This window comes from Nyctereutes procyonoides, unplaced genomic scaffold (genome assembly GCF_905146905.1).
Source record: "Nyctereutes procyonoides isolate TBG_1078 unplaced genomic scaffold, NYPRO_anot_genome, whole genome shotgun sequence".
Classification (NCBI taxonomy): Eukaryota; Metazoa; Chordata; class Mammalia; order Carnivora; family Canidae; genus Nyctereutes; species Nyctereutes procyonoides.
In genome coordinates this window covers 16,397,148-16,412,604 of record NW_026575126.1, presented here as the reverse complement: position 1 = coordinate 16,412,604, position 15,457 = coordinate 16,397,148, and the positions used below count along the sequence as shown (strand labels likewise).

Here is a 15,457-nt window from a genome sequence, read left to right as displayed (position 1 = left end):
GTTTTGCATATTTATGCCACCTGCCAGAAGGTGCTCAATAGATACCAGAATAAAATCAAATAATATAATTGCATGATCATTCAAGATTTTTGTTTTGTAAAATATGCTTTGGTAATAACAATTTCTTATATTGTTAAGCAGTTCGTGGTTTCAAAATGATTCCACTTTTATTGCCTATTTTAGTTACCATAGCTGCAAAACACACCACTGTAAAATTTAGTGGTATAAAACAATTATTTTGCTTTTAGATTCTGTGGGTCAGCAATTCAGACAGGTCACAAGAAAGTTGTGTGTTCTATGGTATCTCAACTGAAAGGGCTGAATGTGAAGTTCTTTATTCGTATGTCTACTAATGGTTGTCAGCTGGGAGCTTCAGTTGCTCTCTACATGGGACTTTCCATGTTGTCCCTCTAATTTAGGTTACCTTAGAGCACAATGGCCAAGTTCCAAAGGTGAGTGTTCTGAGAGAGGCAGAGACACAGCATGTAGGAGCACTAGCCACTCAGAGGCTGTTTCCTTTTTTATGACCTGCCCTCAAAAACCTCATTGTATCCCTTCTTTTATACTCTGTTCATCAGAATCAGTCACAAGCCCCTGCCCAGATTCAAGGGGGAGGAAAAACAGACTCCTACTTCTCAGTAGAGGACTGCCAGTCACATCGTAAGAACAGCATATGGGATGATGTGTATGTATCGGTGTGGCCATCTTCGGAAAATACAAATTAACCTGTGAAATAGGTTAATATCACTAATCAAGAAATTACTCAAAGTACTAATACAGTAGCCCTGTCTTAGGTGCTTCCCTTAAGACTGGGATCTATTTTGAATATACATACATTCCACATTATTACTGAGATAAGATCAAAGATGTATAACAAATCAAATTAGGGTTTGACCAGCACAAGCCCAATGAGTTAGTTGATCAACATTTTCAGAAAGTATGTGAGGATTTTGATCTACCTGGTTTGTCTAGAAAAAGGTTGGCAAACTAGCTAGTGGGCCAAAATCAGCTAGCCCTGTTCCTGTAAAGTTTTATTGGAACACAAACAGTCATTTATTATTGTCTGTGACTGCTTTTGGGCTGCCATAACGGAGTTGAGTAGTTGATTTAGCCACCAAAGCATAATAGAATTACTATCTGATCAGGTTCTTGGACGTAAGTTGAAGTTAACAAGATGAAAAGGGAGTCTTAGATGTAGGAAAAGTATGAGCAACTGTATGAGTAGGAATTTTATTCTTCTAGGAGTTCATTATAGCTGTAAGTAGGGTGGGATTGTAGAAGTAAAGTTAGGACTGGCAGTGATCATGTAAGCCACTGAGGCAAAAAATGATTTGAAAACTCTTTAAGAAACAAAATTGTCAAAACTTGTTAACTAATTGCTTATGAGAATGGCAAAGAATGTACAAACTAAGATGACTGACCTGGGCAACAAGGTGGTCAGGGAAAATGGTGCCATTTCACTAAAAATATCAGATACATTGGGAGGAATAGATATAAGCAGAAAAGATAAGTTTCCCCGTTGGAGATTTTGAATTTGCAATGCTAATAGAACATATAAATGAGGTCGGTTAGGCTGTTGGCTTTAGAAGTTTGACACTCAAAAGACTGAGGAGTTTTCAATAAGTGGGTATTTGAAGCCTTGGGAAAGATGCAGTCATCTATAGAAAATATGTAAAGCAAAGAGAGCCAAAAATAGAAATGAGAAACAGCAGCACTTAAGGAGGACAGCCCTTGGAAGGAACAGCTGGAGCTAGAATAGTTTTGAATCCCTTACCATCTAGTGATTTTTGGCGAGTTGAGTAGATTGGTTGGATCAGAAGCTAGACTATAGTAACAATTCAGAAATGGCAGAATGTGGTGAGAGCAATTAGAACCATGAGGCTTGAATACACTGAAGAATTGAGTTACCAATTAAATTAAATCCCTGTGGAAATGGCAGAAGATAGATTCCCAAGCATGGGTAGAGAGATTGACCTTAGATGAAGGCATACTGTATTACTGAGACATGCATGAAAGAATGGATAAGGGAACAGAACAGATATTTTTGAAAGCCTGCTTTTGTCGTTCCGATTGCTTGCTTAAGTCATTTCATTCATCTTTACTGCAATCTACTTTATGTAGGAATTATTGCCCCGTGCTTTATCCGTGAGGAAATTAAAGCCAAGGGAGGTTATCTTGCCCAGGGTCACACAGTTTATAAACAGTGGGGCTGGTACCTACACTCCAAAGTTTTATTTCTAACGTGTTCCTGCTCTTCTCACTCCATTCTCTTCCTCGCCCTTCCCCTGCCAGATGTTAGTGAAAATAAGTATGTAGGATGTGGTAGAGACCTAGAGGTTAATGTTACTCCATAGGCCCACATCAACAGGTGCTAAGTTCTTAAAATGACATGGGAATTTTTCTTCATAAGGAAATTCCTTTTCAAAAAAATTCTAAATGTCTAATAAAGTGTTTTATATGCAATATATATATACCATAAACTATTATGTTTTTGTTAATTCAGATTTCAGCTAAGCTGAAAGATGGCAAATTTTTAAGAAAAAATTTTGTCAGGGAATTGGGAAGAGCCAAAGACTCCTAAGGTTATAAAGTTTAAAAATAATTAAGAATTTGTCCCCAAATGAGGCATTTCAGTAATTCTACTGTGTTCAATTTTGACAACCCTAGGTTTTCCTTTCTTGGAAGCTTTACAATGTAAATATGAAATAGTGTTTTATTTCTCATTATTTTATTTCCAGGTGTCTACATTCGGGGCAGAGTTTTCATCAGAAGCTTGCAGAGAGTTAGGCTTCTCCAGCAACTTGCTCTGCAGCTCTTGTGATCTTCTTGGACAGTTTAACCTGCTTCAGCTGGATCCTGACTGCAGAAGATGCTGTCAGGAAGAAGCACAATTTGAAACAAAAAAGGTATCGTTTTCTAGTATCTCTCTTCCATTAGTTGGTGTAGTTGAGATAAGGTGAAATGTTAATTTGTCTCATCAACTTAAGTCTCTGGCTTTTACATGTTGTAATTTTAGAAAGTCAACTGATTTCTGTCTGACCCACTAGATCAATTAAAGCAACTGGGAAGGAAAAGTTAAGGTTTATATACCAGGACCCCATTCCACCATGGTTGTTTAGCAAAGGGGTTGCAAAATTACTATAGAATGCTTGGATTCTGAAGTAATCCAGTATTTCTAAACTTCTGGCCACATGAAGACACTTCTATTCATTTGTAATAAGAACTCAGTCTTAAAATGAAATTTGAGATGAAAGTATAGCACCTACCACCTGGCACAGAATTGTAGGCAGTGAACTATAACTTACCTGGTTAACAAAGAATATGGTCTGTTAATAATATTTGCAGACACTTGATCTCATCTTTAACACCTAAAAATAGCCAAGGATAGGTAGTTCTAATAAAATCTATGTTTTGTCTCATTGTTCAAATTAATAGTAAACTTGTTCGATTTTTAAATCTTTTCACGAAAGCCCCTACACTTTTTAAAATAGAGACATGACCTGAAAAGATCATTTATATATGCCACATAAAACTGAATTAGTGAGTTCCCTGTATTGGGTGGGGGGGGGTTAGTTAGCAACTCTGTTATGTTTCCTTTTTATGTTCTTTCACTTGTACATACTGAATTCTGTTTTGAACTGTTATAGTGTATAAGGCTTTCCATAACTATCTTACTAGATAGTAAAGGTTTTTGTATCTTACTGGGTAGTAAAGGTTTATTTCTAACACCAAGTATAATTGTATCATTCTAAAAGAAAAATAAGTAGATGTTTTAAAATGTTAATATTTAACCAGAATTTAATATTTGATTTCTCCATTGTGAACCTGAAATTCCAGCTGTCCCAAAAATAGCTTCCAAGTCTTCTGTGTTTTTCATTTTCTTGGATTCACATATACCATTGGTACGTTTTTCATGTTTAGAAGATTTCTATACATATGAGTTAGTCTTCGTTGCATATAAGGTCATATCTAAACAGTTTTTAAAAACTTGATTTTAAATAGATTTAAGATATAGGACTTAGCTAGTTTAGTAAGACCCCTCCCTTGATTAAGGGTTTTGTTGTTGTTGTTTTCTTGCTTTTTTTTTAATGAGATATTCACATGAGACAAATTGCCAAAGGAATCTGTATCTCATCTTCTAATCATAATACTGTTCTATGATCCATACTACTACTTAGTCATAAATGATTTCCTGAGACACCAAACTTAAAAGAATTGAATAAAGGTGTGTTTATCACATACCACGTCATGTAATTAGGGTAAATTGAGAGGTTCTGTCATTTAGGTGATATCAGATATTCCTTATTTTTAGTTTTTTGGGTTTTTTTGGGTTTTTTTGTTTTTTAATTCATAAGAGACACAGAGAGAGGCAGAGACATAGGCAGAGGGAGAAGCAGGTTCCTCAAGGGGAGCCTGATGCAGATCTTGATCCCGGGATTCTGGGGTCACATCCTGAGCTGAAGGCAGACACTCAACTACTGAGCCACCCAGGAGTCCCTATATCAGATATTCCTAAACTGTAAACCAAGTGCATATAAAAGCTATTTTTACTTAACTACCCTCAGTAATCCTTCATGGCATACCATTTTTATGTTATACTTTATACTATACTTCAAACCAGACTTGAATCACACACTTCTCAAATTCCCATTCAGTTTTAATTATCACTTGAGCTCTGTGTGGTATCTTGATGGTTCTCAACATTTAAAATAATCATTGACAAGTAGTTTACCAGTTAATATATGTCTAACTGGTTACAAACTGAAATAATTATCAATTATCGCAGGCACAAGTGAGCCTGTATGCTAATAAAACTTTTATGCTGTATCCATTGTTTTTTCTTTACTCCTTGTCCCTCATCTCTACAATGTGCATACTTCTCATTAAGCATTTGCTAGCACACTGTTGCACAGAACCGGTGAATGGTGGAACTAAAACATGGCAGAAACATTTAGAAATGTTACTGGACATACAAAAGTATGGCATTTTGGACAAGCTGCCAATTAAGTATAGAAGTAATACTTGATTTAATGTGTACAGTGCAGTACTGCTCTCTACATTATTGGTACATGATCATATATAACATTATATACATTTTTTAATCTCCACCCTAGCTTAAGGCTTAATTTTGATTTTTTTTTATTTTTATTTATTTATTTACGATAGTCATACAGAGAGAGAGAGAGGCAGAGACACAGGCAGAGGGAGAAGCAGGCTCCATGCACCGGGAGCCCGACGTGGGATTCGATCCCGGGTCTCCAGGATCGCACCCCGGGCCAAAGGCAGGCGCCAAACCGCTGCGCCACCCAGGGATCCCCTTAAGGCTTAATTTTGAAATCATAGTTTAATTTAGTCTTAGTTTGATAAAAGTAAAAATCTGCAATATGTAGACTAGTGCCTTACATTAAAAATTTTAAAGATCCTGAGTATTTTTACTCAGTAAATGTATTTTACTCAGTATTAAAAATGTCCGAGTGTGTGTATGTGTGTAAATCATTGTGAATGTAAATTCTTGGAAGAAAAAATTGTACTTTATATACAGGAATGTTTTAACAATTTATATATACTGTAAGACCCATTGGCTACCACAGCAGCTATGTGGAATATTGCACTGGAGCTACTAGTTTCGTGACTTTGATTTAGCAAATTACTCTGGAATCTTCAGTTTTGTTGTAGTAATTACATTGACTCACCTTTGAGTGTTTATTGTGTCTTGGCTATATGCTACAGTATCTTACCTACATTATTTAATTCTCACAAAAACTCTATAATGTAATACTACTATTCTTATTTAACAGAGGAAACTAGGGTGTTATCTATCCAAAGTTACCCAAGCAATTAGTTGCCACAACCTGGCTTCCTCTCAAGTCTGTAGGACTCCAGAACCCCAAGTTTTTAAACCTCTATTCTATTTTGGCTCTCATTTTGAAAATGTGAATAGTAATATCTACTTAACAGACGTACTGAAAGAAAACTAATGAGTTAAATATAAAACACCAGACTGACTTTTTTAAGGTACTTTTTGCATTTATAGTTAACACAATTCCATCACTAGTTTTTATTTTAAATTATTAAATTTTTATTCTTCAGTTTACCATAGATCTTAATGACTCCCATTATTTGGTGTGTTTTTGAGGTTATATTAACAAATTTGGCTTATTTAAGGCCCAAACATTTTAAATAAGCCACGTAGTATTTCATAATTCAGGTAAAAGAACATCAAAACATTTAGTTCTATTCAATTTACATGGAAAATCTGTAGCCAAATCAGAGTAATTTAGAAGTCAGCTGAAGCAGCATTATTCAAGAAAGTGGCATCTGTTAAGCTTTAGCCTATCTACTACTGGTAGAGATGCTACTGCCTTGTAAAACATAGAAGGATGAAATGGAGGTTAAGCTAACTGTGCGTGAAATTGTAGTCACTAAAGAAATTTCACAGTTGCTTAAAATAGCTTTTGTAGTGTCTCTAGCATCAATACACGAACTGATTTCTTCAAAGGAAACAAAAATGTAAGTCTTAACAGATTACTCTAATTATAATATTAAAACATTCACAAAGAAGCTTTTTTTAAAGATGTGAATAATGTTTGGCAACAGTTCTAATTCAGTGAAAGAATCAAGACTCCTGCATAGCAACACAAATATTTACTTGATAATAGCTGCTACCATTTGTTATTATATGAAGGCACCGTTCCAAGTCCTTTATATAAATTAATATAAAGTATAAGGCATAGACTGCCTTGAGTCTAAGGCATATAGATTTTACCTAAAGTCATTCAGCTAGTAAATGGTTATAAATAAATGTATTATATTTATGTAGCAAAAATCTTAAAATATTTTGTGTCATTATTGAACTAAAAATACTTAGTTTTTTAACATTTTCTAGTTATGGCATTTCCTGTATTTTTAAGTTAAAAATGTTAAGGTTTTTTTAGGTATTTACAAATTAGAATCAAGATTCTATCTAAGCGTGTTAAAACATTTTATCACATTTGCAGATTATAATATTTAAACCCTTAAAGTAATTCATAGTCTATGTCCCTGCTACCTTACAACTGCATTTCCTAGACATACCAACCTCAGAGTCAAAATAGACTTTGTTTATACACTAAGTATTTCTTCTTGATAGAGGCTTTGAGAATGTCAAAATAAATGGTCTTTGTCCCCAAGGAGTCAAGTAGAAGAAATAGACATGGAAATAGAATCCAGTTGGCAAGATATTTTATTAGGCTAAAACATAATATCCAGTGCTTTGGAGATGACCACTAAAAGAATTAGAAATAAAATAAAAGTTGAAAAGAGGACAGAATCGATAAATCTCTTAAAGTTGATGTATTCAGAACTATAGCTATAACCACATTTAATCGTTGGAAGTGACCAACGGAAGAACTAAAAAAAGTTAAAAAGTTGAGTGGCAGGTGGGAGGCAAAGGAACTTTTTTTACTTCTTATTTTATACCTTTTTGTACAGTTTCTTTATTATTTCCAAATATAATTGGTTTCTTTAAAGAATCCAATGAGAAATGTGCTGTTAACAAAATATACTCAGGGGGCAGCCTGAGTGGCTCAGTGGTATAGCGCCTGCCTTAGGCCCAGGATGTGGTCCTGGAGACCCAGGATCGAGTCCCACGTCGGGCTCCCTGCATGAAGCCTGCCTCTCTCTCTGCCTGTATCTCTGCCTCTCTGTGTCTCTCGTGATTAAATAAAATATTTTAAATATGTATATTTTTTAAATATATACACACACACTCAAGTGCTCTGAAAGCACACAAAAGAGTGGTACAACCTTTTGACAGATGGGGTAAATACCACCACTTATGTAAAAGTTACTGTTGCTGCTAACTTGGAAAAAAAATAGGAGAAAATCATCTCTGGCAGAAGGAAAAGTTAATGAAAAGGCAAAGTTGTGAAAAAGATAGCCATGTTACATAGGATGGTAGGGCCTGTGTGCCTTGATAAGAACTTTGGACCATCCTATATGCAGGGGGCAAAATTAATAGATTATAAACAATGAACTAGCATCAAATTTGTATTTCAATGAATTTTATTGTTGGTGTGAAGGATAGTTGATACAACAGAGGGGACTACTGTTGCTGAAAAAATAACTTATTATTGCTGTTTTCCAGAGGCAAGATAAAAGGGCTTAAGCCAACATATTCGTAGTAAAAACAGAGGAAGGACAGATCTGAAACAGATGTAGGTAATAAAACCTTCAGGATTTATAGATTTACTGTATTGGAAAGGGGAAGGGATGAGTAAAGAAGCTTGAGAAACTGGTAGCCTCAAGGAAAGAAGGCTACAGTAGACTAGCTAGTTACAAGGTAGGGTAGCCCAGTAAGGCAATGGTGGAAGATGGGTGGAGCTGCAGTAAAGAGAATGAGTTTTCATAGAAGCTTACCCTTCAGGTACAGACTGCCTTTTCAGTTTCCTTTTGAAGAAATAAGTGTTGAAAGTTTTAATTTAAAACACCATAGCTTATCTGGGTACCATAACGAATTCTAAAATTGACAGTGTGCTTGTCAAAAAGTGGGCAAAAAATGAAAATGTGTGGAACAGCCTCTAGTGTCTTTTGTTCTGCTTTCCTCTTGCCACCTTAATATGTAAGATATTTAAGCTTTTGATTATAGCTTTCTTTTTGTATCTTAGTATATATTAGGTGATTACCTTCTTTAGTTTCAATAGAGAGCAACCATAATATAATTTGTGCTGGCTGTTTTTTTTATTTCAGACATTTGCAACCTTTCTTAAAGATGATCATAATTACCCATTGTGGGACAAATAATGATCTTCAATTTTGGCGTGGTAATAACGCTAACACAATTGAATTGAAAAGCAGCTTTTGCTGCCATGTAATAGCACCCTTGTCTATTTTTGAGGCTATTGAATGTTTGGGTGTTGAGCCATATTTTGTCTGGATCTCAGTTTTTCAAATTAAGAGGAAAATAGGTTGTAGTTTTCAAACATTTAGGAGTAAAAAGACATTGGATTTTTATTTATTGAGTACTAATATACTAAATAGTTTGCCATTTTCTAAAACATTTTTACTTATTACCAATGGGCTAGTTGGTTTTATTTTAAAACTACTAAGATATTCAAGCTGACAGTCTAAATATCACTAGAATTGAATGTGTTGTTCCCAGATGATGACCCTGGGTTATTGATACCGTAACTAAAATATAAATGAGGAGGGGGTTGTATCTTTGAGTGTATTTCTTTTCAGGTGAAAGTCTAATCATTACAGTCCTAACTCATGGTTATGAAATTCTTTTTAAGTACATACACAAATTCTGTTATTCATCACAATATTGAAAGAAACCTTTTTTCTCTTTTCCCTCGGATTTCATAGTTGGAATGGTCTAATTTAGAATGTGGTGATGTCAAAGAAACATTTTATTTCTTGATTTTTTGTTTCATTTGGTTGTATTTTTTATAATTTTCATTGAGCGTTTTAATGGAGCAGTGATTTTATCTTAAGAGTCTCCTAGTGTATTCCTACTTTCTTAAAACTTAAAGTAGATGTTACCTTGCTTATTTGGTAGCTTTCTCAATCTCAAGGCAGGTACCAAATATATAAAAATGAATAGTACTTTCATAGTGTAGTAGAATAAGCTTTAAACTTAGCTTCCTTAGACATAGTCGTTGCTTTGTATTTTCAGAGTTCATTAGAAAACACCTAAAAATAGTGTAATCTTAGGGATATAATATTAGAGAATTATATTTAACAACTTCATTTGCTAAAATTGTAAAAACTGAACTTATTCCCATAATCCCCCATAGTCATTCATTGTTCCTTTGCAAGAATGCCATTAGTCCAAGTGTATGGAAGTGTCGGCATATAAACCAGTTGCTTTATACATCTGCTGCTTCACTTGAAGTGAAATCTTGACAAAAGCTTTACTACTAGATCTCAGAAAATTTAGTACCCTAATGTCCACATGTAATTGTAGCTTGTTGCTTCTAGCACTCTATGCACTTTTAGAAATACCAAAAAACATGGGAATGATTTGATGATGAATAATGAATTAAAATTAAGACATCAGCAGATCGCTTAACATAAGAGTCTTGGTTGAAAACATTTTCCCTGAGAATTAACTAGCCAAATTTTGCTAAAAATTGTTTCAGCATCCTGTATTTTTCTACTATATAAAAGGAGTAAAGTCAGTTTTAAGAAATTAAACTGGATGCAATTAATGTTTGGAAGAATGGCTCACTTATATATTTGAGTACATCATGATCATTTTTATTTAAGAGCTCTCAGTAATATCTCTACTTTCATTATGTTATAGCCATACTTCCTTATTTTAAAATTCCTACATTTAAGAGCAAGCCTTCAGTAGACCTATAAAATAGTTACTCCCCATATCTGAATTCTATTCAGCAGTTAAAATTTTTCCTTTGGTTTGCATAACATTAGAGCATTTTCTTCATATTGCTGCTTCATATTGAAAGTTTCTTCTGATAGTGCTACTGAATTTTAATAATACTAAAGTTTTGCCTTTAAATGAGGATTTCGAAAATAAGAATGTATGCCTATAAGGGAAGAAAACAGTATGAATTGGTTAGTCTTTTGAGCAAAAGCTTACTGTTTTTATTGCAATTTTTGCATTATTAATACTTGAGTATAGTCCAAGGCAGTATTTCTCATCCTTGGCTGTTCATTACAATCACTTTTAAAGCTAACCCACTTTAAAGTAGTAATAGTAATTAAAGTATTCATACCTGGATCTTATCCCCAAGTATCCTGATGTAATTGCTCTGACATTAAGCAAGTTTATAGATTTGTGGTGGTGATATGATGGCAGTAAAGTTAACAAATGCCATGCCTTCTCTCAAATTCAGAAAATTTACTAACTCAAAAAGTGTCACCTTTGTTCAGTGTTTAAAAATTAACTTCTTTTGTAATCCCGTTACCTGGTGAAAAACTGCACTTTTTTTTTTTTGTCTTACCTGTTAATCGAACCATTTTATAGCCACATAGTTTTACTTTAATTACAGCAAAATTATCACCATAAAATTCCGCTTTTGGCTGTTTGCTGTATATGAAATCCTCATTATAAGCCCAAACTAAGATTTTAAAACAAGGGGTTGGACAGGTTCGTATAAGATGGAAAAAATTATTATACATGGCCTAAGGTATGTTTCCTCTAAATCTACATCTTAGAGTTTTTATCATGAATGGACGTTATACTTTGTCAAGTGCTCTTTTTGCATATTGAGATGATCATACGGTTTTTATCCATCATTTTGTGAATGTGGTGGGTCACATTGATTTATTTGTGAATATCCAGTCACCCTTGCATTCCTGGAATACATCCTTCTTGATCATGGTGAATAATTTTTTTTAATGTACTGTTGAATTCAGTTTGCTAAGATCTTGAGGATTTTTGCATGTATGGTCATCAGAGATCCTGGTCTGTAGTTTTCTTTTTCAGTAGTGTCTTTATCTGGTTTTGGTATCAGGGTAATGCTAGTGTCATTGAGTGAATTTGGAAGGTCTCCCTCTTCTGTTTCTTGGATTATTTCTAGAGGAATAGTTATTAATTTTTTAAATGTTTGGTAGAATTCATCTGTAAAGCCATCTGGTCCTGGCCTTGTTTCTTAGAAGTTTATTGAATATTGATTCAGTTTCATTGCTAGTAATTGGTCTGTTCAAATTTTCTGTCCCTTACTGATTCAGTTCTATATTTCTAGAAATTTATTCCTCTAGATTGTCCAATTTATTTTATCATTTTTCATAATAAGCTCTTAATACTCTGTAGTGTTGGTTATTTCTCCTGCTCTTCTGATTTTGAGTCTTTTTTTTTTTTTTATGAGTCTGGCTAAAGATTTACCAATTTTATCTTTTCAAAGAACCAGCTCCTGATTTCAGTGGTCTGTTCTATTGGGTTTTTAATCTCCATGTATTTATTTCTTTTTTTTTTTTTAAGATTTTATTTATTTATTCATGGCAGAGAGAGAGAGAGAGAGACAGAGAAGTAGGCTTCATGCAGGGAACCCAACGTGGGACTCGATCCCGGGTCTCCAGGATCACACCCCAGGCTGAAGGCGGCGCTAAACCGCTGAGCCACCGGGGCTGCCCTCCATGTATTTATTTCTGATCCAGTCTGTATTATTTCTTTCCTGTTACTGTCTTTGGGCTTTATTTCTTATTTTTCTATCTCCTTTAGGTTTAAGGTTAAGTTGTTGAGATTTTTCTTGTTTCTTGAGGTAGGCCTATATTGTTGTAGTGTTCCCTCTTATAACATTTTTTGCCATATCCCCAAAATTTTGGATCATTGTGTTTTCATTTTCACTTGTCTCCATTTATCTTTTGATATAGTCTTTGATTTCTTAGTAGACCCATTCTTTGTTTAGTAGCATGTTATTTAGCCTCCATGTATTTGTGTTCTTTCCACATTTTTTCTTGAGTGATTTTCATACCTTTGTGGTCAGAAAAGATGTATGATATATCAGTCTTTTTTAATTTATTTGGACTTGCTTGTGGCTTAACATGTGATTGTTTCTGGAGGATGTTTCATCCGCACTTGAAAAGAATGTGTTGCTCCTGGGTGGTTCAGTCAGTTAAGCATCTGACTTTGATTTTGGCTCAGGTAGTGACCTCAAGGTCATGGGAATCAGTCCTACATTGGGTTCAGCACCTGGCACAGAATCTGCTTGAAATTTTGTCTCTTACTCTCCCTCTGCCCCTCCCCTTCATGCTCTCTCAAAAAAAAATAAAATTTCTAAATTAAAAAAAATAGAATGTATATTCCTCTATGTTTGCATGGAATGTTCTGAAAACATCTATTAGGCCCATGTGGTCTAATGTGTCATTCATAGCTACTGTTTCCTTGTTAACTTTTTTTTTTTAAGATTTTTTTTATTTATTCATGAGAGGCACAGAGAGAGAGAGAGAGAGAGAGAGAGAGAGGCAGAGACAGAGTGAGAAGCAGGTTCCATGCTGGGAACCCAACATGGGACTCGATCCCGGGTCTCCAGGATCACGCCCTGGACTGAAGGTGGCGCTAAACTGCTGAGCCACCCACCCGGGCTGGCCCCTTGTTGACTTTCTACCTGGCTAATGTATACATTGATATAAGTGGGGTGTTAAAGTCCCCTACTATAATTGTATTACTGTCAGTTTCTTCCTTTATGTCTGCTAATAATTGCTTTTTTAGGGACATCTGGGTGACTCAGTTAAGTGTCTGCCTTTGGCTCAGGTCATGATACCCAGGGTCCTGGGAATGAGTCCTACATTGGAATCCCTGCTCAGTGGAAAGTCTGCCGGTCATGCTGTCTGTCTGTCTGTCTGTCTCTCTCTCTCTTTCTCTCAAATAAATAATAAATATTTTAAAAAGAATTGCTTTATGGACTTAGGTGCTTCTATGTTGGGTGCATAGGTATTAACAATTTTTATATCTTCTTGTTGGAAATAACAAGTGTTGGCAGATATATGGAGGAAAAGAACCCTCATGCTCTGTTGATGGGAATGCAGATTGGTGTAGCCACTGTGGAAAGCAGTATGAAGTTTCCCCCAAAATTAAAAATAGAATTACCATATGATCCAGTGATCTCACTACTATTTACCCAAAGAAAATAAAAAGACTAACTCAAAGAGGCATATGCACTCCTGTATTTATTACAGCATTACCAGATATGGAAGCAACCCCAGTGTCCATTGTTAGGTGAATGGGTAAAGATGTTTATGTATATGCATACACCCAAAGTGGAATATTACTCAACCATAAAAAAGAAATCTTGCCGTTTACTACAATATTGATGGATCTGGAGGATATAATGCTAAGTGAAATAAGTTAAAGATAAATGCCATATTATTTCACTCCTGTAGAATTTAAGAAAATGAATGAACAAAGAAAAAAGACAAAAAGGCTCAAATACAGAGAACAAAGTGGTGTTTGTTGGCTGAAATAGATAAAGGGAATGGCTAAAATAGATAAAGGGGAGTAACAGTACATTTATCTTGAGCACTGAATGTGTAGAATCAATGAATCACTATGTTGTACACCTGAAACGAATATAATACTGTTAATTATACTTCAATTATAAAAACCGCTTATTTTTAAATGAGGTGGAAATTAAGGAATTCAGAAGTCATTGTTTACTAATAAGGCAAATCAGTTAATCATAACTTATGTGGAAATCGGTATGGACTCTTAAGGGGGAAAAGAATGCCATTTTTCATATCATTTGTATATTTTTCTAAATATATCCATGTGTTTCCATTTAAATTATTTGGGTTAGTATAATATAATGGAATAAGGACCTACTAGTGCCTGGAGTTAGATCGTCTATACAAATGAGCTCCTGTGAGTCATACAAAAAAGAGGCCTACCAATTTGGTATTAAAAAATAATAATAAGCTTGCTGTATAAAAGTTACATAGTTTTTTTATTTCTTTTCCATTGAGTAGTTTTCTGCAAATGTTGAAGGTCAGCATTTTTTCAGCATTTTTTCTATGGCAGTGATGTTACTTTAAAAAGACCAAATGCTAAGGGGAAGAGTCAAGGAATTACAAGTGTAACATTTTTTAATTCTTGCATACTTTATACCCTAGAGAATTCCTATTAAAAATAGCACATATTTTCTTTCTTATGTGAATTTGTGTGATGCCAAAGATGCTTATCAGTATAAGTCACCGAAAATTTATCATAATTTGTAGTTAAATTATTTACGAGGAATAACCAGTGTTTTTCTATGAACACCACAAACTCATAAGTAAAATGCCAACTAGTAACTCAAATTAATGCTTCGAGAATTTGATATTAATAATCTTAGGCAGCTCTGAGATAAATTTTCTTTTTCTTTACCCTAGACTGAAATTAAGCACAATGTACTCTACAAGTATGTCAAAGGAACTTGAAATATTTTTAAAGTTATGTAATGAAAAAAGAGATATTTAATTCTGTTAAATGAATAATTCTCTCCATTCAGCAAACATACATTGAGAAGCTTTGTCTACTTCCAGGGGTAGTTATGATAAATAAGACATTTCCTTTCCATTGTTAAGTTACATAATATTTATAGTACATTATAGGAACAGAATTCTGCAGAAAGTACCTGAACTGGGTAGGAAATCAACAAAAGTTTTGATTGTCCCATCTGAGCTGCCTATTTATTAAAGAATACGTTTTTAGGATTTTTTTTATAAATTTATTCTTTATTGGTGTTCAATTTGCCAACATATAGAATAACACCCAGCTCATCCCATCAAGTGCCCACCTCAGGGCCCATCACCCAATCACCCCCCGCCCACCTCACCTTCCACTACCCCTAGTTCGTTTCCCAGAGTTAAGAGTCTTTCATGTTCTGTCTCCCTTTCTGATATTTCCCACTCATTTTTTCTCCTTTCCCCTTTATTCCCTTTCACTATTTTTTTATATTCCCCGAATGAATGAGACCATACAATGTTTGTCCTTCTCCAATTCACTTACTTCACTCAGCATAATACCCTCCAGTTC

At 34.6% G+C, this 15,457-nt stretch overlaps 1 protein-coding gene across 1 annotated transcript in view; it reads left to right on the top strand.

Moving 5' to 3' along the window:
* Nucleotides 1-15,457, top strand: part of SELENOF (selenoprotein F) — a 40,387-nt gene that overhangs the window by 5,667 nt on the left and 19,263 nt on the right. Inside the window, exon 2 of the mRNA XM_055341072.1 lies at nucleotides 2,739-2,906. Within this exon, the coding sequence (XP_055197047.1) occupies nucleotides 2,739-2,906 (168 nt within the window). The remainder of the gene's footprint in view (nucleotides 1-2,738; nucleotides 2,907-15,457) is intronic.